This window comes from Stegostoma tigrinum, chromosome 14 (genome assembly GCF_030684315.1).
Source record: "Stegostoma tigrinum isolate sSteTig4 chromosome 14, sSteTig4.hap1, whole genome shotgun sequence".
Classification (NCBI taxonomy): domain Eukaryota; kingdom Metazoa; phylum Chordata; class Chondrichthyes; order Orectolobiformes; family Stegostomatidae; genus Stegostoma; species Stegostoma tigrinum.
The window spans coordinates 12,396,644-12,420,641 of NC_081367.1; the positions used below are offsets into that span (position 1 = coordinate 12,396,644).

At 40.7% G+C, this 23,998-nt stretch overlaps 1 protein-coding gene across 5 annotated transcripts in view; it reads left to right on the top strand.

Moving 5' to 3' along the window:
* The first annotated feature begins 10,841 nt into the window (after positions 1–10,841).
* The window catches only part of LOC125457500 (rho guanine nucleotide exchange factor 4), a 423,581-nt gene continuing 410,424 nt past the window's right edge, over positions 10,842–23,998 (top strand). For 3 of the 5 annotated variants that reach the window (XM_048541758.2, XM_048541762.2, XM_059651009.1), the window contains exon 1: positions 10,845–12,106. In XM_048541758.2, coding sequence (XP_048397715.2) covers positions 11,918–12,106 — 189 coding nt within the window. In that variant the 5' untranslated portion in view covers positions 10,845–11,917. Of the gene's footprint in view, positions 12,107–23,998 lie in introns of all 5 variants that reach the window. The other 2 variants (XM_048541759.2, XM_048541760.2) reach the window with 2 other exon arrangements.

Here is a 23,998-nt window from a genome sequence, read left to right on the forward strand (position 1 = left end):
GGCTACAACTTGGCTTTGACATAGCAATGATATATGCATATTATCTCCATGTATAACACATAATGAATGTCCTTTGTCCCAGAGCATTCCCAGATGATTGACTCTATTTTTGAAGAATGGTTATTGTTATGCTTTCATAGAATTCCATAGAATCCCTACATTGTGGAAACAGGCCCACACCGATCCTCAGAGCATCCCACCCAGACGCAGACCCATCCTCCATAACCTACCTAATCTACACACCCCTGAACACTACGGGCAATTTAGCATGGCCAATCCACCTAACCTGCACATCTTTGGGCCATGGGAGGAAACCCACTCAGACACAGGGAGAATGTACAAGCTCCACACAGACAGTCACCCAAGGGTGGAATTGAATCCTGGTCCTTGGTGTTGTGAGGCAGCAGTGCTGACCACTGAGCCACTGTGCCGCCCACATACTTATGTATGGGAATCAACTTCTGCTGCGCCAGAACGTTACATGAAATGAATGACCAGTTAATCCTTTCGGTGGCATTGCTTACTAGATGAACATTTGCTGAGACTGTGAATTCAAGGACATTGGTGAAGCCATCTTTAGAATTCCTTGTACAATTCTGGGCCCCTACGATAGGAAGGATGCTGTTAAACTAGAAACGATGCAGAAAAAATTTACATGAATGTTACTGGAACTGGGGGGGCGGGGGGAGCGGTGTGAGTTATAAGGAAAGGTTGGATAGACTGGGGGATTTTTTCCCATGGAGCATTGAAGGCTGAGGGTGACCTAATAGGGGTTGATGAAACTCATGAGGGGAATAGAAAAGGTAATAGCCAAGGACTTTTTCCAAGGGTAGGGGAGTATAAATCTAGAGGGCATACATTTAAGGAGAGAGTGGAAAGGTTTAAAAGGAATCTGAGGAGCCAATTTTTCAAACAGAGGGTGGTCTGTGTATGGAATTAGCTGCCCAAGAAAGTGGTAGAGGCCGGTATAATTACAACATTTAAGAGGCATTTAGACAGGTACATGAATAGGAAGAGTTTAGAGGGATATGAACTAAATGCAGGCAAATGGGATGAGTTCAGTTCAGGATACTTGGTCAGCATGGACAAGTTAGACTTAAGGGTCTGTTTCCAGGCTGAAGGACTCTGACTCTAAATCATTCCATATTACCTAATGCATCCACTAAGAGGTGAATGGAAACTTGGTTTTACATCTTGTTGGAAATACCATCAGTGCTATGTACCCTCACTACAGTACAGAAGGTTCAGTAATATGTAACATACTCAAGTCCTGGGGCTGAAACATAGAAGAATCATAGAACCCCTACAGTGCAGAAAGAGGCCATTTGGCCTATCAAGTCTGCACTGGCCCTCCAGACCACCACGCTACCCGTAACGTCACATTTACCATGGTTAGTCCACCTAGCCTACATATCCCTGGAGACTATGGGGCAATTCTAGGGCAATTTAGCATGGCCAATCCACCTAACCTGTAGATCTTTGGACTGTGGGAGGAAACCAGAGCACCCAAGGCTGGAATTGAACACAGGATCCTGGCACTGAGAGGCACTGAATCACCAAGCCCATTATGGTGGTTGGAACCTGAACCGGCAGAATTCTGACTCAAAAGCAAGATGTTTTTCACAAAGTTAAGAAGAAAGTTTATAATAATCTGTTATTACATACTTTATGTTAGTCGAGGATAAACAAAGTTCTTTTTACTTGTTCAAGAGATGTCAGCATTGTTGGCTGGGTCAACATTTCTCATCTCTAAATAAATCTTTTCAAATGATATTTCCACTCATTTTGAAAATATTGGCTTTTTTTGTGTCAAGATAGAATAGTGTATAGTGACTGTGAGTAGTTTGGATTTCTAACTCACTGAATTCAGTCTCCTTTGAGTTCAGAGGAGCTGTAAAGTTGGACCAAGGAGGACTTGCCCCGACAGGGACAATCATCAATATTATTGACAGTAAGCAGTATTACTGGTGGAGGTTCATTAGCCTCTTGCCTGTTTCCCATTGCAGAATGATTTGTAGAAGTTTCTAGAGGAACAAGAGCAGAATTTATTTCCAAATTTCTTTTAGAAGAGCAGGAATACAGTTTTAACACAGGAATTGTGCTGAATTTGGTTTTCATTTCCATGTCCCTCTCTAATGATGTGAAAATAAGTCAAGGACAAATATAAATAAAAGCAATATGAATTTCTGACATTCACGCCACATTCTAAGTTAGTAAGTTGAGGCTGAACTAATATCTAAGTGTTATTGTTACTTAAGGGACAAATAACTAACAAGGAAATGGAGAACACCTCAAATACCAGTCAATGAGGAATAGGCAGTGGTCCATCAGGTGGTAGTTCCATCTGTATATTGCAGTAAAAAGTTAGAGTGGCTCATAAAACTCTAAATGGTAGGTCAATTGAGTATTAAGAAAACACAGGTGAAAATATTAAAACATTGTAATTAACTAGGGTTATATAATGAGTTGGTCACATTTTGCAAGACATGCCATAAATGTCAGGTAATGGGAGAATTCAACCATCCATCAAACCCGCACCTTTAATTCTAATCAGACATAATGGGAACTGCAGATGCTGGAGAATCCGAGATAACAAGGTGTAGAGCTGGATGAACACAGCAGGCCAAGCAGCATCTTAGGAGCAGGAAAGCTGACGTTTCGGGCCTAGACCCATTTCTGATGAAGGGTCTAGGCCAGAAACGTCAGCTTTCCTGCTCCTAAGATGTTGCTTGGCCTGCTGTGTTCATCCAGCTCTACACCTTGTTACCTTTAATTCTAATATTAGCTTTTGAACAATTTAAGTAGAGTTTTACCTGATTATGAAGAACCCCTACCTACAATGAGTCCTTTTAATGATTATGAATGGTTCAATAAGATTTCCTGAAGCAAAGCCTCGGGAAGAATTTTGTAAATAGCAAGAACAATTCTGACAATTTTTAACAAGAAATGGATTACACAAAGAAATGCATTCAAAGAAATTACATCTAATTTAGCAATATACGAATTCACGTATTCTGCTTATCACATAAATTTGTAAGATATATTGAAAACATGGCACAAAAACTTTGAAGACTACGATTAGGACTTATTTTCAGGAATATCCTAATGATTGGGATAAAGGCACTCCCTTATTACTGTTTACGATTAGGGATGCACCTAATGATTCCACAGGATTCTGTGGTTTTTGAACTGCTAAGGACATGAGGCGAGGTGACCACTTAAATTAAAGAAACGTTGAAAAACCAAAGCTTGGTAGCTACATTGCCTGTCAATGTTTTGTGATTCAGAGAGACACTAACCAAAACATGCAAGTTGATACAGAAACATTTGAAGAGTGCTTAACAACATTGAAAACTAAAGCCAGTCAAAAGGCTGACATTTAGAATTATTTTGGTGGAGACAGAGTGTTAGTGTTGTTATTAGTCTCTGGGGAGCCAATTAAAGTAAAGTCCCTTGGACATTATCAAATCAAAACAAAATCAATATGTGACGAAAGTAAGTCAGCAAGTATGTTACGCTAATAAATGAAAGATGTTATGACAGGATGATAGTCAAAAGAAAAGTGTACTTACAGCACTGAAATCAAAAGCTCAGAATAATTGGAGAATGAATCAAATTTAAAATTCAGATGCCAATGCACAGCTATGAGGCTGGATATTACAGAGGTGCTTAAAAGGTTAGATATCATAATGCTTTATGTTCCAGAAAAGTATCAAAGAGACTCTTAAAGGCTATTACAGAATCATGATAATGAATAGGTCAGGATAACCAGCCCTGGCTGCTCATGATGTTAGTTTAGTAGATGTATTATTAATGAAACAACAGCTTTGTAGACTCTTAGGAATTAGCTCATGTCAAAGAACTGATTTAGTTTATGATAATCAATTACATTATTGAACTTTATCATAGTAGCTGAAGCTTACCCATTGTGATGGTGCCAAAGCCTGATGGGTCAAAAAGATTCCCTTTTGAATATCACAAAGTCAATGCAATGAGAAACATGGCCTCACATCTTATCCCAACATTGAGGACTATATTGATATTTGATATTGAATTTCAAATACATGAAATGCCATTAAAATCAACTTGCTAAATGGGTATTGGCAAGTTCCTTTGATGATATAGCCTAAGAAATATTAGCTTTTTTAATACTAGATAAATTCCATTGCAAAGTCATACTATTTGGAATGAAAAATGCATCAGCAACATTCCAACAATTGATCAATAAGGTAGTTGAAGAACTATGCAACCATATGGGTTATGTTAACAACATGGTTGTTTTCAGCCAAATCTGTTAAGAACATTTGCAACATTCGAGCAAATTATTAGATTGCCTCTTTGTCGACATTCTGGTTAAAAATTAGGTTCAGCATGCATTTGTCAAAGCAGAAGTGACTTATTTGGGCCATACTGTGGGACAAGGCCAAGTAGCACCTAAAGAATTGAAAGAAAGGGTTATTTGGATTTTTCTGTGTCAAGGACAAAACTTGAAATTTTGCAATATGTTGGCATGAGTGTACTTTAATCAGAAATTTATTATTAACTTCTGCACTCTCATGACTCCTTGAACAAATTTGTTGAGGAAAGGCAGAAAATTTGTTAGGAAGCAAGAATGAAAGTGTGCCTTTGACATCTTGAGAGCTGTACTGAGACCTTTGGTTTTAGCAGCACTGAATTCTGAGAAGACATTCAAACTAGCTTTTGGTAGACATCCATGTAGGAGCAGCTTTACTACAAGATGATGAGATGGGGATCAAAAGGGTATCATTTTTTGAAGAAAGTGTTTGCATGTCAACAGAAATAATCTGCAATGGAGAAGGAAACATAAGGTCTTGTGTTGGTTCTACATCATTTTGAAATATACATCAACAATTTGGAAGAAACTGTTATTTAAACAAACCACAATTGTTTCTTTTTTGGGTAAAATTTCAGATCAAGAACCTATGGCTGTTTCAGTGGAGTTTAATCACCCTGAAATTAAAGCAATTAATAAAGCCGTAGTAATTAAAAATCATTCACTTCCCTGGAAAAGAATATTATAACAAACACTTTATCAAGTGTACATTGTAAAGGAAACTGAATACTGTCAAGAAGATGGATTTATATAAAATATGGCTGCTGTGAAAGATATTGTATGCTTGTTATCAATACATTATTTATACGTTACATTAAAAATAGTGTTAAAATGAATTTTGATGGCAAATGATGCTTTTTAAACATACATTTTCATTCTTTTCATGGGACGGTGCAATGAGAAAATTTACATTTATATATACATATATTTGCAATTTTTTAAAAAGAGTTTGCATTTCATAGTAGTGACATGGGGGTTAACAAGGTATAGAGATGGATGAACACAGCAGGCCAAGCAGCAGCAGAGGAACAGGAAGGCTGACGTTTCGGGCCTAGACCCTTCTTCAGAAAATCTTGTTATCTTAGATTGTCCAGCAACTGCAGTTCCTACTACATCAGTGACATATGGGTGTTGGCTTGTTTTTGCGAAGGGGTTTAAAAATGAACTGGGACAGGCTTTCCAGAACCACAATTTTAAACCAGTTGTGAGAGAGTAGGTAACTATAATTCTCCTGGAGTTTTAATGGAAGCTTATTCATACTGTGGTGGTTAAAGACAGCAAAGAGTAAGCATTTCAACCACTAGATTTGGCAGAATCAATCATGAATAAGATTTTTTCAAAAATTGGATTCAAAAGCTTTTGACTAAGATTTGACTAAAGTCAGATGCAAATAGTCTCTCCTTATGATGGGATCATTCAGACCTGTAAAGGAAAGAAATCGTCTCAATGAAAGGGTGCAGTTTGTGAAATTTCCACACCAGAGTGTTTGGTTAAAATTCTGCAGATTATTGAAAGACCAAGGAAGTCTAGCAGTTGTGACAGTAGTCAGGGAAAAGGTCTCACAGTTCACAGGGCTGGAACTAAGAAGAAGCATTTAAGTCAAAACTATAGAATTCACAGGGAAGGAAAATTTATTTGGATTTTGATTAACTGAAGTGGGTTTGAGAAATAGATGGAACTTTGGTTGTGATAATGCTTTGAAATCTTTCAAACAGTGTTACATTCAGATATTTTGATTTCTGTTTTTCAAAAATGTATTTTCTGTCACAAAATGGACGGTCTCCACCTGAACTGATCTGGAACCAGTGTTCTAGCGAAAAGGATAAATAGGGTGGTCAGGGCGACTTTAAACGTCTGAGTTGGGGGGAAGGGAAAGCGCAAGTGACAGGGAGTATGGAGTTAAATGGAAAGATAAGCAACAGGATAGCATGTATACAGGTGGGTTTAAGCTCGAGGTAGACTAAGAATACAGGAAAAAGGAAGGGTAGCTTAAGACATCTTAGGATTTCCAATATCTCTAATAATGATAAGAAAGTTAGCATTAAGGCACATTATCTAAATGCTCGTAGTAGTCGCAACAAAGCAGATGAATTAACAGCACAAATCCCCTTGAATGATTATGCTGTGGTAGGCATCACAGAGACATGGTTGCAGGGAGTTCAGGACTGGCAGTTAAACATCCGAGGATTCACAACTTATCGAAAAGACAGGGAGGTGGGCAGAGGGGGTGGGGTTGCCTTGTTAGTTAAGAATGAAGTTAAATCTACGGCACTGAATGACATAGGGTCAGAGGATGTGGAGTCTGTGTGGGTGGAGTTGAGGAAGCACAAAGGCAAAAAAAAGCCATAATGGGGGTTATGTACAGACCTCCTAACAGTGATCAGGACCAGGGGCGCAAGATGCACCAGGAAATAGATAGGGTATGTCAGAAAGGCAAGGTCACGGTGATCATGGCAGACTTCAACATGCAGGTGGACTGGGTGAATAATGTTGCCGGTGGGTCCAAAGAAAGGGAATTCATGGAATGTTGCAGGATGGCTTTTTGGAACAGCTTGTGATGGAGCCCACAAGGGAGCAGGCTATTCTGGGCTTAGTGCTATGTAATGAGCCAGACTTTATAAAAGATCTTAAAGTAAGGGAACACTTAGGAGGCAGTGATCATAATATGGTAGAGTTCAGTCTGCAGTTTGAAAGAGAGAAGGCAAAATCGGATGTAATGGTGTTACAGTTAAATAAAGGTAATTACAGGGACATGAGAGAGGAATTGACGAAAATCGACTGGAAGCAGAGCCTAGCGGGGAAGACAGTAGAGCGACAATGGCAGGAGTTTCTGGGTGTAATTGAGGACACAGTACAGATGTTCATCCCAAAGAAAAGAAAGATTATCCAGGGTGGGATTAGACAGCCATGGCTGACAAAGTAAGTCAGGAAATGTATCAAAGAAAAAGAGACAGCCTATAAAGTGGCCTAGAGCACTGGGAAATCAGAAGATTGGGAAGGATACAAAAACAAACAGATGATAACAAAGAGAGCAATAAGGAAGGAGAGGATCACATATGAAGGTAGGCTAGCTAGTAATATTAGAAATGATAGTAAAAGTTTCTTTCAATACATAAGGAACAAACGTGGGGCAAAAGTAGACATTGGGCCACTCCAAATTGATGCTGGAAGGCTAGTGATGGGAGATAAGGGAATAGCTGAAGAACTTAATAAGTACTTTGCGTCAGTCTTCACAGTGGAAGACATGAGTAGTATGCCAACAATTAGGGAGAGTCAGGGGCCAGAGTTGAGTGTGGTAAGCATTACAAAAGAGAAAGTGCTAGAAAAGCTAAAGGGTCTAAAAATTGATAAATCTCCTGGCCCCGATGGGCTACATCTGAGAGTTCTGAGGGAGGTGGCTGAGGAAATAGCGGAGGCTTTGGTTGTGATCTTTCAAAAGTCACTGGAGTCTGGGAAAGTTCCAGATGATTGGAAAATTGCTATTGTAACCCCCTTGTTTAAGAAAGGATCAAGGCAAAAGATGGAAAATTATAGGCCGATTAGCCAAACCTTGGTTGTTGGTAAAATTCTAGAATCCATTGTTAAGGATGAGATTTCTAAATTCCTGGAAGTGCAGGGTCAGATTAGAACAAGTCAGCATGGATTTAGTAAGGGGAAGTTGTGCCTGACAAACCTGTTAGAATTCTTTGAAGAGGTAACAAGTATGTTAGTCCAGGGAAACCCAGTGGATGTTATATATCTAGACATCCAAAAGGCCTTTGATAAGGTGCCTCAAGGGAGGCTGTTGAGCAAGGTGAGGGCCCATGGCATTCGAGGTGAGCTACTGGCTCTGATTGAGGATTGGCCGTCTGACAGAAGGCAGAGAGTTGGGATAAAAGGCTCTTTTTCGGAATGGCAACCGGTGACGAGTGGCGTACCGTAGGGTTCGGTGTTGGGGCCACAGCTGTTCACCTTATATATTAATGATCTGGATGAAGGGACTGGGGGCATTCTGGTGAAGTTTGCCGATGATACAAAGATAGGTGGACAGGCAGGTAGTACTGAGGAGGTGGGGAGGCTGCAGAAAGATTTAGACAGTTTAGGAGAGTGGTCCAGGAAATGGCTGATGAAATTCAACGTGAGTAAATGCGAGGTTTTGCACTTTGGAGAAAAGAATACAGGCATGGACTATTTTCTAAATGGTGAGAAAATTTGTAAAGCAGAAATACAAAGGGATCTGGGAGTGTTGGTCCAGGATTCTCTAAAAGTTAACTTGTTGGTAGAGTCCATGATTAAGAAAGCGAATGTAATGTTGTCATTTATCTCAAGAGGGTTGGAATATAAAAGCAGCGATGTGCTTCTGACACTTTATTAAGCTCTAGTTAGGCCCCATTTGGAATACTGTGTCCAATTTTGGGCCCCACACCTCAGGAAGGACATACTGGCCCTGGAGTGTGTCCAGCAGTGATTCACATGAATGATCCCTGGAATGGTAGGCTTAACGTATGATGAATGGCTAAGGATCCTGGGATTGTATTCATTAGAGTTTGGAAGATTGAGGAGAGACCAATAGAAACTTACAAGATAATGTATGGCTTAGAAAGGGTGGACGCTGGGAAGTTGTTTCCGTTAGGTGGGGAGACGAGGACCCGTGGGCACAGCCTTAGAATTAGAGGGGGTAAATTTAAAACGGAAATGAGGAGACATTTCTTCAGCCAGAGAGTGGTGGGCTTGTGGAATTCATTGCCATGGAGTGCAGTGGAGGCCGGGACATTGGATGCCTTCAAGGCAGAGATCGACAAATTCTTGTTATCAGAAGGAATCAAGGGCTATGGGGAGAGTGCAGGGAAGTGGAGTTGAAATGCCCACCAGCCAAGATTTAAATGGCGGAGTGGACTCAATGGGCCAACTGGCCTTACTTCCACTCCTATGTCTTATGGTCTTCAAATTTTATTTTGTTAAAACCAAACCTGCAGCTTTCTGTGCTAAAACATGCATATACCTATACTCATTCAGTGAGAGAGAAAGAAAGGCTTTAACACAGACGCGCACAGATGCCTATGTACACAGGGGGACAAGCCACAACAGCATACTGACATCCATTCACATGCAGATGCACAGATTCCTACGTATGCAGAGGGTCATACACTCACAGCTATTTACACGTGCATATCCAGACAGTCACAAGCAGCTCCATGCACACACTTGGATACCTATGCACAATTAGAGGCACACACACACAAAGAAACTTACATAAACCCCTGTGCAAGGACAAATACACATGCACACAGATGCACAGATACAGGTGCATGCACACACATATCTCTCTACAGACAAAAAGGCACACAGACAGACACATAGCCGCGCACCGGGAGATACATTTCAACAAAAACAACACAAATATATGCTGAGACATATAACGTAAGCAGTTCGAATTCAAGTTTGAAAATAAGTCAGCATTGCAAGTGAATGAGAAATAATCACCTGTTGCATTTAAATAGATTCATGCATCACTTTCCCAGTCGTGTGATGGCTGTCCATTCTTACACAGCCTTGTTTATTGAAGCTAAGTTTAGTCAAGACTTGCATAGGAACTGAACTCTGATAAGGTAGACTGTCCATGAGCAAAGACAAGTCTCCACTTGTGCAGCTGCCATTGGCCTATGTCTTTATTGTGCTGGATCTAGCTTTGGATCTGACAGTTTTGATGTCAACAAAGTTGAATTTTTTCAGAATGCCAAGTGTGTCATCATTTCAATAGTTATTACAATTGGCTTAGCTTCCAGTTTGCTGGGTTGGACAAATTGCATAATTTCACTGCGGGATTCCACAAGCTTCCACATGCTTTCTTCAAAATTGTTGTTTTAGGTCACCGGGATTCCAAGAGATATGTTTGCTCATAATTTGTCAAAATGCAACCGCTTTCATGAAAACCCAGCAGTTCAAAGAGTCGATTTAGGAAATATAATGGGGCCATCGCCATTTAGGGGTTTAACAAAGGAATGATTTGTGACATTCATGACTAATTCAGTGTGAGCCAAAACAGCTTGTGCCTTCAAAATCTGGGGCTTTGTATCGCTGTGGCAATTGCAGTGTGAAGTGCTTAAGGAGAACAAAGCCCATCAGTTACTATTAAAGAGCAGGAAAGAATGGCTGTACTGTGGAATTTGTATCGCACACAGTTAAAAAAAAGCCACTGTGTAGACCTCGGGGGTGGGGGAAAGGTGCTCGAGTGCATGCCCATCCCCCGTTACACCAGCTGTTCCCCACGACCTGCTACAGATGTTAAGACCTCAGTTAAAACTAAACAACATGCCGAAAGGCAAAGGTGAAGTTTTAACACACAAGGTTGCACTAATAAGTTGAAAACGAAGTGCCATTAATTGTAATAGATTTATATAATAATCTGGAGGGAGGAGCTCTTTTTGTCTTCGTGAAGGAGGTTCCGTTTCACATGATACAGTAAAGAGTGTGAACTCTCTCTCTGTGTCTGTCTGTCTTCTATAGAGCTTGAAACGGAGCCAGTAAACTAATAATAAACTGGATAATATTTGTCTTTGAGGCGGTTGCATGATTCGGAACAAGTGGAATAAGATTGGCGTTAGTGCAAGAACTGGATTTTTTAAAAGTTGCTCAGCTAAGATTTTTTAAAAAAAAAGTCAATAGTACAGGCTCTGCTGTTGCGTGCCAAAGTTCCTGAGATGAATTTAAAGCAACTTGTAGCTTTTCAGTCAAGTTGGATTCTGGTGAGAAGAAGTGCCAGCTCAGTCACGGAAAGCAAGAGACATCAAGCCACGATAACGACAGAGGAGAAAACAGGCAAGGGAATATCTCACTCAATTGTTAGGGACTAACTCGCTGCCTGGCTCATAGTCATCTGGAGGTAACTGAAGTGGCTGTGACGGGAAAAAAAAATCAGAAAAGTAAAGGTTATTTTCCCTGTTGCAAAAAATTGAAGAGCGGAATGCAGCCAGCAGGAGTCACTGTCTGTCAGAATAGTTCGCCAAACTTTGCAGTCACTTGTTTCATTTCTCTCAGCGGCTCTTTGTAAAACTTAAAAAAAAACACCATACCGCGGCAGATGGTTTGATAATCGATCTGTGCAAACTTTCGCAAAAAGAATCAATTTAAATGAATGCTTTCTACATATAAAGTAACAAGAGGGAACGTGGAATCAACATTAGCGTTACTCAGCTCGGGAGATGCCCCTCTCTCCTGTTATTATGCTGAACCACTGTACACATTACTTCAACAACTTCGTATGAAAAGAATGACTCCCCCTCTAATAATAATGGGATTGCTATTCCTGCTAAACTATATTTATCCAGAGGCAGAATGTGTATGGAAGACGATACATCAGACTGTTTAAAATAGATACAGAACTCTTGTTTTCAATTCAAATTGGTTCCTGCGGAGAGTTCAGCAATGCTGCTGAATTTCCTTCTCGGAAGTTGTTCCGCAGATGCGAATTTAGTTTGAGCGCTGGAGCTTTTTTCAAAAGAAACATTCACCAATGCCCTAAAGGCTAACTGGAGAGATAACTGGCGATTGCTGTGTCTCTGAACAGAAATATCTCCGAATAAAATGGAGGCTGGCTCTGGGCATCATATTTTGAATACAGAGAATGTTGGCAGGCTTGAATCCGTGGAGTCAGCCAGTGCTGAGCCTAACCTGTACCGGATGTACCTGTCTTGCTTACCTGACCGCTACATGAAGGCAAAAATGAGCCTGGCAGCCTACCTCATAGGCTGGGCCCTTGTACTTCTTTGTAAGGTAAGACTTTTAATATATCACGATGAACTAGAATGCTGTGTTGTGATATTTGGATGTATAGGGACAAAAGGAAAGAGTTACACTAATGACTTCCATGATCATAGCACATTCCAATGCACGTTATAGCCAAAAGAGTATTTTGAAAATCTAGCCACTATTGAACTTTAAAAAACATGGCAGTAAATTTGTGCACAGCAAAGCCTCGCAAACAGCAATGACTTGCTGATCAGATCACCAGTTTTGTTGGAGTTAGTTGAGGAATAATTGTACATCAGAATACATGGAACCCCCCCACCCGCCCCGTTGCTATATCTAATCTTATGGGATATTTTATGTTTGTCTGACAGAGTCTTGGCTGAATGTCTCCTCTAGAAGACAGCACCTCTGACTGTGTAGCGCACCTTCAGTACTGCACTAAATGTGTAAGCCTGGATGATTGCTCTCGAGTATGGTGCATGGAACTTAGACCCACAAATCTCTTGAGAGAAGATTCTGCCAGCTAGGCTGCATCTCAAATTGCAGCTACCTTTTGCAATACAGAATTCTAATCTGTGATAAATGTGCCTTTTCTTGAGGAAGAACATATGCAAAGTAAATTAGACAGTACATATACAAGAAACAAACTATACTTATTTGCTTTTATGAATCTATAAGTCAATTATAATTCTACAGACCCATGTATTTTCCCTCTTTTATTTTAATTTGGCTCAGTGCTCACTTTTTAATGTATTCTATTTTACATAATGCACTACAGTTGAGGGGAGATGATGGCCAAGTGGTGTTATTGCTGGACTGTTAATCCAGAGGCCCAGAAAATGTTCAGGGGATGCGGGTTTGAATCCCGCCACAGCAGATGGTGGAAGTTGAATTCAATAAATATCTGGAATGAAAAGTCTAATGATGACTGTGACTCCATTGTCGATTATTGGAAAAATCCATCTGGCTCACTTAATGTCTGTTAGGTAAGGAAACTGCTGTCCTTACCTGGTCTGACCTACATGTGACTCCAGACCCACAGCAACATGGTTGATCCTTAACTGTCCTCTAGGCAATTAGGGTTGGGCAATAAATGCTGCCTAGCCAGTGAAGCCCTCAGCCAGTGAACGAGTGAAATAAAATCAGTAGCGTCAGAGACAATGTGCTCAAGCTAATGTTTGAAATCAATGGAATTTAAATCCTATAAATGGATTTATTAAAATTCAGAATCACTGTACACTCAAGATGGCAGCTGGATTTTCCAGATAAAATGGTAACGTGTAAGGTCATGAATCCCAAAGATGATACCAATGTAAACATTGTACCTGAAGCATACAGTACAAGACAGTCCTAAGTTCAATTCTTGGTATTTAAGGAGTAGTAATTGAGCTTAACTCAGGCTTTTGAGCATGACATTGGATTCAGTGTCTGAGCTTGGTTAGACATGGAGAATAAACCAGGGTTTCTAACTTGTGAGAATGTCGGGAGGGACTAAATGGTAATGCCTCCACCGCCAGACAGCTTGTTGCTTGTTCCAGCCTAGATTCACATTTGAAAACTTGCTCATTGGGAAATGCATTTTAGTTCATTTTTAGGTTTTTCCCTCTTGTTCTAACTGTCTAAGCAGAGGAAATGAAAACAATTGGAAAATATAGAAAAAGCATTTGATTTTTGGTCAGGGGAATTATGTCTCAATTCTTAATGAAAGAGCAACAGTTCCGACTAAAGTCGGGTCTTCTGTCTGTGCCATCCTATCCTTCTGAAAATGATGCTATTACTCCAGTGGAGAAGTCTCCAAAGAACACTATGCCTACATTGTTTAAATGTTCCAATGCATCAGCCTAGGTAATCTTATTCTAAAACAAATCCATCATATATTGACATGTGATGCACAAAGCAAGTTTCTTTCTCATTAATTCTCAAGATGTGGACACCACTGGCAAGGCTGTCATTTACTGTATCACTCATACTTTATTTTCCTTGAGATTCAACACCATTAAATCATCGGTGAGTCCACACAGTAGGATGAGCCCAAACTAGATAAAAGCTGCAGATTTCCTTTACAAAAGAACTTTAACCAACACTTTTTTAATGAGAAATGGGCAACTTCAAAGAGATCTTTTACTGAGACTGTTTTTCATTTTTGTTCTTGAGATTTGAGATTCAGTTTTCAAATTGCCACAGTGGGATTTAAAGTTGTGTTCTTTGGATTACTGCTCTGGCTCTCAGTGGATCACTAGTCCACTACATAATCACTGCACTGCCATAACATGATGAACCGCAGCATTTATAAGCTTTTCAGGTTTACCACAGTGTGTAAAATTATACCATATCATCATTGGTGCATGTCTGCAGACATTGAATGATGAAAGACCTGACCTCTAATCCATTTATCCTCCTACAAATGTTTCAAATGAAATGAGAGTCATACTGAATCATTCTTCAAAGTCAACAGTACCACGTGCATATAATGACATTTACATAATACACAGATTAAGTAGGCCGCTGTTTGAGAATTTATATTTTATGTAGTTTAAGCCCAGGTCAAAACTTTCTGTCTTCGCCACCTGGACGGTGAAAACCAGTGAGAGCTCCATATGGTGAAGGCAAACTTTGCTTTACCCATACAGTTATACAGTAAAGTAAATAGGAGCGATTCTCAGAGACACTTGGCCCCCTTTTCCCATCAGGCTTTGTGGGGTAAAGGGGAATGCTTGAGATGAGTAGTCCACGCAGACTGTCCAGACCCAACCGGCCAATCCAAATAATACAGCCTCAGAGCATCAGGTCCCACCTGAAACCAGCCAGATCCACCTCTGGCCAGATAATGTAAGCAGAAAATTGCAGCCAGGAAGCTGAGGTGACAGAGTTATAGTCAGTGTCATGTTAGTGATAATGGACAAATTATCAATAGCTCATCAAGGATGGTTCAACTCTGTGGATAAGTTTATTTAATTGGGAGGGAGAGAGAATACAATAGAGCCCAGTGAGGGTGTGTGTGTGTGTGTGTGTGTGTGTGTGTGTGTGTGTGTGTGTGTGTGTGAGAGAGAGTGAGTGAGTGTGAGTGAGTGCCCAGCGCAGGAGGTGACAGAGAGTGATTGAGCCCAATATGGAGGGGAGTGAGACAGCAATTGAGCCCAACACAGGGGAGACATCAAGTCCTTTTGGGGCAAGCCCAGCATGCTACAACTGCAGCCCAATAGGTAAAGAAGGACTGTAATTTGGAACTTTTACATTTATTTCTTATTTAGTACTTTATACTGACAAGAACTGTAATGTTGAACTTTTTATCTATTTATTTTTCTACTTTTAATCTAAGATTTAGTATGTAGGTACCCTGTATCTAAGATGGCAGTGGGAATGGTGATAGTGTAAACTCTTCACGGTACTTGTAGGTCCCTGAACTTGAGTACGCATGACAATAAAACCTAATTCCAATTCTATTTAAAAGCAGTGAAACATATTGTACCTTTATGAAGCAGAATTACAGTGAACAAAATGATCTTTGTGATCGTGAAGAGCTCTCAGCCCCTCAGCAGATGAACTGGAATGCAGAGTCACCATATTATGCTCACTGCTTATGGAGTGCTCAAAATTTGAGCTTTCTAAAAGGCAATGCACATATGCTACTCTCAGTAGTCAAGCAGATGCCAAGGGAGTTGGTGGGGAAAAGGGTGAAAGGTCATCAGGTTCTATATTTAAGGAGGACCCTGCTGGTTTATGGTTATCTGATCAAAAGAATAGGCTAACATTCAACAGAAGCAAAAATGAGTTAATTAAAAATCAGGTTCACAGGTTGGATTAAATTTAAATGTTTTGTACAAGACAACTGAGGAATTATAGAGCAATGAAACTATTGAATATATTGTACTTCAGTGAAGTAAGTTGCGGAGGTGGAAAGAAAAGATGCAACTGGAGAAAAATAACATTTATAAATGTACAATATTAAACCCCAGTAGCATTTCTAGAAATTATCAAAAAGATGTAATGAAAGGCAAACTGCAACCAACAAAACTATGAAGCAGAACTTGTGTGAAAGTTAGAAGTCACAAATACATCCATTGTTCAGCAACTCTTGTAAAATGAGCACAATGTACATAGTGGAGGCAATCTGTTATATTGGTATTTCTTAAATCTTCAAAATCATTAATAAAGTTAAAAAAACAAAGTTGCCGTGTGCCCTTAAACAAATCGACTGTGGATTTTCACCATAAAGAAACTTTACATGTTCGAAAGACAAAATCACACGACAGAATATGAAACTGCGCCCAAAGAGTTACACAGTTGCTATGGAATAAGAAAAACTTGATGATTTGAATATAGGTCTGGCCAGGAGACTATTTCTCAGAAAGTGCAGTTGGGCACAGTGAGCTTGAAAAGTAATTTGTGAGCTTGCTTAATGGACCTTATCAGCACTATCTAACTCCCTTTTAATTCATCATTTTATAATGATCTTAAAGTGGCTACAGTCTGAAAGTTACTAATTTCAAAATGGAGATCAACAGATTTTTGTTAGTTAATGTCATTAGGGTTATCGAATCCAGGAAAATAAGTGAAGTTATGATACAAACGAACCAAATCTAATTGAATGACAGAACAGTCTCAAAAGGGCTGAATGGCCTCCTCTGGTTTCAGTATTCCTAACTGTATAGACAAAAAGCCAAAGGAATTTCCAAATGTTATTCTAATTCATTTTCTAATAAATCTGCAATACAACACAAGATACCTGCTGATGTTATAGAGAACACATGAATCTATTGCTTGGTGTAATTGAAACAATTTTGGCAATGATGTACTGAAAATCTGGAATGTGCTTATATTAAATAATATCACTCTGGAACACAAACTTCCAAGGATTACCTATAAACTGAACATGTGTTTCTTACAACCATGAAGGATTACAAATGGAATCAATCCTCTAGATAAACTGCAGTTAAATTTCCCCATTACTCTAAAGCCTGAAATACTGCTGAACTGAGGAACTGCAGTGTTCAGCTACATCAGCACAATAACTTGACAGTGCTTTTAAAAGAAAATTAATTGATGCTGGGATTGGATGATGCTGCAACTTAGCAAATGCCTCTTTACCTTTGGTACCCAAGTTCAAATCCAAACCATTGGCTGATGTAAAGTCTTGTCTTATTGACAAGCTCTTGCGATGGTCTTTGATCCCATTCTCATAAACGTCTGCTTTAAATTTGTCTAATTTAAATTTAAGAATAAAGCGCATTGTGAAGAAACTAAATGATGAATGAAGTCAAATGAAAAAATAGTTAATAGCAAAATATTGCAAATGATGCGAATCTGAAGTGACAGCAAAGTGCTGGAGAAACACAGCAGTCTGGCAGCTCCTATGCAGAGAGAAACAAAGTTAATAATATTATGAAGAAAACATACTGGACTCAAAACATTGACTCTATTTCTCTCCACAAATGCTGCCAGACCTGCTGAGTTTTTCCAGCACTCTGAAAATATAAAGGTTTCCTTGATTAACAGAACTGATCTGTTTGTGAATATACCCAAAACAGCCAAAGATCTCAGTTGTTGTGTTTCAAGCCAGAGTATGGGACTGGAGAGAGAGCTGTTAGGACTGCAGTTATTGCTAAGGGCGGCACAGTGGCTCAGTGGTTAGCTCTGCTGCCTCACAGCGCCAGGAACCCGGTTCGATTCCAGCCTCAGGTGACTGTCTTTGTGGAGTTTGCACATTTTCCCCATGTCTACGTGGGTTTCCTCCCACAGTCTAAAGATGTGCGGGGGAGGTGGATTAGCCTATGCTAAATTGCCTGTGGTGCCAAGGGATGTTTAGGCTAGGTGGATTAGACATGGGAAATTATGTGTAGGATAATGAATCAGGGTGGGATGCTGTTCAGAGGGGTGGTGTGGAGTAGTTGGGCCAAATGGCCTGTTTCCACAGTGTAGTGGTTCTGTGATTCTGATGGCATAGTAATACAGAGTCATGAGTTCACATCCCAATTTAAGTGGTTTCTGTATTTCAATTTGGTTAATTAATTATATATGGATTTCAAACAAAATAGGTTTAATGAGGAGCAAACAAGAGTATGCAAGAATGACATAACAGGTGTGCCTGTAAGTGAGGTACAGTCTGGTGACGTTACATTACATGCATGCTAAACACTGGCCTAGACCCGAAACGTCAGCTTTTGTGCTCCTGAGATACTGCTTGGCCTGCTGTGTTCATCCAGCTTCACACATTGTTATCTTGGATTCCCCAGCATCTGCAGTTCCCATTATCTCTGCCAATTCATTTTTGTTGGCTCTGCTTCCATGCCCCATAATTGCCCTTATTTAAGTTTAAAGTAATGTTTGACCCACTTCTCTCTCCTTCAAACTCAAAGCAAAATTCAGTCATTTTATGGTTGCTGCTATGTCCTATCTCATTGCACAATGCCAGGTCTAGTACTGTCTATTCTGTAGACTAGGCTGTATTGTTTGACTGGCTCCAGAACATGCTGCTCTAAGAAACTACCCTAAAACCATTCTATGAACTCCTTAGATTAGATTAGATTAGATTACCTACAGTGTAGAAATAGGCCCTTCGGCCCAACAAGTCCACACTGCCCCTTGAAGAATCTTACCCAGACCCATCCCCCTATAACCCACATACCCCTTAACACTACGGGCAATTTAGCATGGCCAATCCACCTAACCTGCACATCTTTGGACTGTGGGAGGAAACCGGAGCTCCCAGAGGAAACCCATGCAGACACGAGGAGAATGTGCAAACTCCACACAGGCAGTCGCTTGAGGCTGGAATTGAACCCGGGTCCCTGGTGCTGTGAAGCTGCAGTGCTAACCACTGAGCCACTGTGTCCCCCCACCAAGACTACGTTTTGCCATCTGACTTGTCTTCTATAATTATCACTACATCACTCTGACAACATCCCATTATTTCCTCATTTATTCTCCATCCGACTGTGTGGTTACTGTTAGGTACCTGTATACTACTCCCAGTGACCATTTGCCTTTATCATTTCTCATATCTACCTTAATCATTTGCATAACCTGGTTTCTGAACGTTTTACATTCTTTTCTATTATGCTATTATCATCATTCAGAGATAACCTCTCCACCTTCTCCTAGCTGTCTGTCCTTCCCAAACGCGATATATCATTCAATATTCTGATCCTAAAATCCAGTTCACCCTGCAGCTGTGTCTGTCTAATAGAGACTAGGTCATACTTATTTATTTCTACTTGTGCTCTCAATTCATTTGTTTTCTTTCAGATGTTACATGCATTCAAATTCACAGGACTGACTTCTCCCAACATTAGGCTAAGGGTTAATTTTAGGGAATTCATTTCCTTCTGTGAGCACTTGCAACTTTTCATCACACCTTTTTTCACTGCTCACCTTGTGCACCCTGCCTCCGCGGCACCACTTTCATACCAACTTGTGCCCAGCAACTGAGAGAAATGCCATTTATTGCCAGCACCTTATGACATTCATGCTGCAGGTACCATACTTTAAATGCCATGTGCACATCATGTCAAATGCTGCCAGCTGGTCAGAGGTAGCTACTTGGATTAGTGTCATGTCTGTGGTCTGGAGGACCAACGACAATAATACAAATAGTTTAATATCCTTCAGCACTTCAAAAGGGTAAGAGCCAGTAACAGCCATCTTGTTTCCACTGCATCTCGCTCACTCTTGCTATGTAATTATATCTAACTCTGATCAAATCTTTTGATCCAACTCTTGCACCATTGCATGCAGCATCTTCACTCAATGGCTCTCACCCGCCCCATTTCCCCCAAACTATAAACACTTCCTGCCCTCTGTGCTTCCTACACACTCACTTGGAATACTTTACCCACCTTTTCTGACTGAGGATGGACCAGCCTCATGACTGATCATGGTCTCCCTTGACCAGATTAGAGATTACTCCCATCTGACTTTCAGATATGTCCATTTGCATGCATTGTTTGCCACATCAGCTGTTGCACGTGGTTTGGGTTTGACATTGCTGTAGCTCAGTGCCATACTCAAAAATATCCACCCCCTTTATTGTTGATTGCTGGCAAACATGACAAGCTGCCTGGCTTTCTGTCTACAGTAAAAGGTGGGGAAAGCCAAGGGAAGACAGAGCTGTGTGCATCCAAATAAGCACAAAGTGAATGGACACTAAGAAAACAAGCTAGGAATCTTAAAATGTATCTGATTCTGATCCCTGAGATGTGTACCTTTCCCTGTGTATGTGTGGTCTGGCAGCAGCATTGCAATGTCAGGTCTCAATGAGCTCCAAGTACCAAAGTGCTGAACTACCTCAGTAGTTAGCCAGAGATGTGCCATGATGTACCTCCACCTGTCCCCCTCAAAAAAGGAACAAGGAGAAGGGTGGCACAGTGGTTAGCACTGCTGCCTGAAAGTGCCAGGGACATGGGTTCGATTCCAGTCTTGGCTGACTGTCTTTGGAGGGATTGCACATTCTCCCCATTTCTGCATGGGTTTCTTCCCACAGCCCATAGATTTGCAGGTTAAGTAGTTTGGCCATGCTAAATTGTCCACAGAGTCCAGCGATGTGCATGGCTGATGAATTGGCCATGGGGACTGCAGGGTTATGGAGGAGGGGGTCAGGTTTGGGTGGGATCCTCGCCAGAAACCTGTAACCAAAATTTACACGCAGGTCACAGGAATACTAAAAGCAGAATTAAACCGAGACACAGCTACCAGCTTAGAATGTGGGTTATTGTCCGATAAAGCTGTGTTCAAATTACCTGGGTGATACTGTAAACAAACATGCAGATCTCTCCCATAGCAGCTAAACATGTGAATCCTTAGAAAGTTAGAAGTGGAGAATCTTGATCTATTCAAAGTCAAAATTGAGGTAGTAGAATTTTAATATCTGTCAAACAAGTGGATAATAACAGTTCCAGAACCTCATTTACATTCAGTTGGATCAATTAGAAAGCTAATAGCATGCTGGCCTTCATCACAAGAGGAATTGAGTATAGGAGCAAAGAGGTCCTTCTGCAGCTGTTCAGGACCCTGGTGAGACCGCACCTGGAGTATTGTGTGCAGTTTTGGTCTCCCAATTTGAGGAAGGACATTCTTGCTATTGAGGGAGTGCAGCGTAGGTTCACAAGGTCAATTCCCAGAATGGCGGGACTATCGTATGTTGAAAGATTGGAGCGACCGGGCTTGTATACACTTGAGTTTAGAAGGATGAGAGGGGATCTGATTGAGACATATAAGATTATTAAGGGATTGGACACTGTGGAGGCAGGGAGCATGTTTCCACTGATGGGTGAGTCCAGGACCAGAGGACACAGTTTAAAAATAAGGGGTAGGCCATTTAGAACAGAGTTGAGGAAAAACTTCTTCACCCAGAGAGTGGTGGATATATGGAATGCTCTGTCCTAGAAGGCAGTGGAGGCCAACTCTCTGGATGCTTTCAAGAAAGAGATAGACAGAGCTCTTAAAGATAGTGGAATCAAGGGTTATGGGGATAAGGCAGGAACAGGATACTGATTGTGGATGATCAGCCATGATCATAACGAATGGTGGTGCTGGCTCAAAGGGCCGAATGGCCTACTCCAGCACCCATTGTCTATTGTCATTCACTCAGTTCTCAGGTTGGCCCCTGAGATGATTTTACCCAGTGCTGTTTAAACCCAACACACAGGAGTTCTCACATTCACGTCCTACATCTTATCCCTTTGCCCACACGTTCTACCTCTAGTGGCTCTGCATGAAGTGAGTTGAAATGTGGGAGAATTGGCATTTAAGCAGCATAAAAGACTTCACTGCTTTCAGTTTTACTGCTTAACCCTTCAAAATTGTCCAACAAATTTGGTGCCAACACTCAATTAAGTTTTTTGTGTCTTAGGATGATATAGAAGGGTTGGCACAATTTGCATAGTTACCTTTGAAAGGAAGTTGGATAATTTTGATGGTAAGGAAGTTATGGCAGCATATACTTGTTTGTTGCAATAGGAATGGAAGAGACCACGATGGACTATAAACACTGCCATTGACCAGTTGTGCTAAAGGGTTTATTTCTAGCAGTGTATTTGATCTAATTCTATGCAACTCTCAACATTCACTGGAGCATTTTGTTCACACTACACACAGTCACTAAATATGAGGATCTGATATTCATGACATTTGGATTGTGGTGTGCTGAAGACCAAGGTACTTTATGGCAACTCCATGCATGTTGATGCCTAAGTAAATTAAATTTTGAATTGATTAATCCCATATTAGTTGCCACAATATATCATCACCTGCATTTACAGCCACATGCGCACTTACTTCTCCAACGACTATGCAATTTTCCAGCAGTAGGATAAATTTGCGATTATAGATTTAGCACACAGAAAACAAAGTTATCCTATACAATCAAATTAAACCTATATCAGTACATCACAGCCAGGCTGCACACCTGATTCCAGGACAATGATATGAACAGAGCTGACTGAGAGACATGTGTTAATTTTTAGAACTTTACTGAAGCTGAGAAAGCCACAGTCTTCTGTTTGACCTGAGCTTCTCTATGGAAAGTGCTTTAGAAGTGTAGAGTGCTCCAGTGTACCAGAAAAACTTGTGTGAATCATAATAACTGAATGGCACTCACAAGATGACAGATACAGACACTAAATCTGCTTGGTGCGGTAATACAATATTTCACAAATAGTCACAGAAACAGAAACAGAAACACATTTGCAGTTAATGTGGACAGGAGAATATTTATTTTTGGAGAACATAATGTTGGAATAAAATGTTACTTTGATATGTATCTTATTGAACACTAAGACATGGGGAATGTGAATGGTGAAGGAAGAGATTTCCTTTGATTTAGATTTGGAGAATAGTGTTCATTGTGGTTGCCAATAGCTCTGATTGCCACTACAGTACAAGTAATCGGGAGTGAAAACCTGCCAAGTTTATTATTGTGAGCAATACTGAGCGCACAGTATCAAAAAAAGTATCTCAGATCTGTACATTTCCAACAGAATCCAGTGGTGTTGTGAATGTCTGTACTGTCAGGAGGGTAATTTTGATACATTGGTCATACTTGCTGTGGGAGTCGGTTAGCTCAGTTGGCTGGATGGCTGGATTGTCATACAGAGTTGTGCCAATAACATGGGTTCAGCTCCCACATAGTCTGAAGTCGCCATGAAGGTATTGCCTTCCTGACCTCGCCCAAGGTGTGGTGACTCTTTGGTGTGGAGAGTCATCTCTCCCTAATAAGAGTGTAACTGTTAAGGTCCTTTGGGACTATGGCTACTATGACATACTGTTGAGGTTGGTTGGCTTGCCGAGCTGGTTTGTTGTTCCACAGACGTTTTGTCACCATGCTGGGTAACATCATCAGTGCAGCCTCTGATGAAGTCATCTTGTGTTTTCCCGCCTAGCTTTTTAAACTCTGGAATCCGTTGAGCTCGATTGCCTCAAATCCGGTTTTCCTTCTTATCGGAGTGTTACGGGGTCAAGTTCTATGTGTTTATTAATGGCTTGCTTCGTGGAGTGCCAGGCTTCTAGGAATTCCCGTGCCTGTCTCTGCTTAGCTTGTCCCTGGATTTTGGTGTTGTCCCAGTCGAAATGATGGCTCTCCTTATCCATGAGGATTGAGATGAGTGAGTTTTTTTTAGTAGCCAGTGTTCGTGTACCGTTGTTGTTAGTTTCCTTTCTATTTGTCCGATGTAATGTTTCTCACAGTCTCTGCAGTGGATCTTATAGATGACATTGGTCCTGTCCATGGTGAGGAATGGGTCTTTAGTTCAGGTGAGCAGTTGTCGTAGGGTTGATGTGGGCTTGTGTGCCACTCTGATGCCCAGCGATTGTAGGAGTCTTGTTATGAGTTCCGATGTGTTCTGATGTAGGGCAGTGTGATGAGTGTGTCTGATGTTGTGTGCAGGCATCTTCTGACCCAGTTTTTCAGATATCCATTATCCT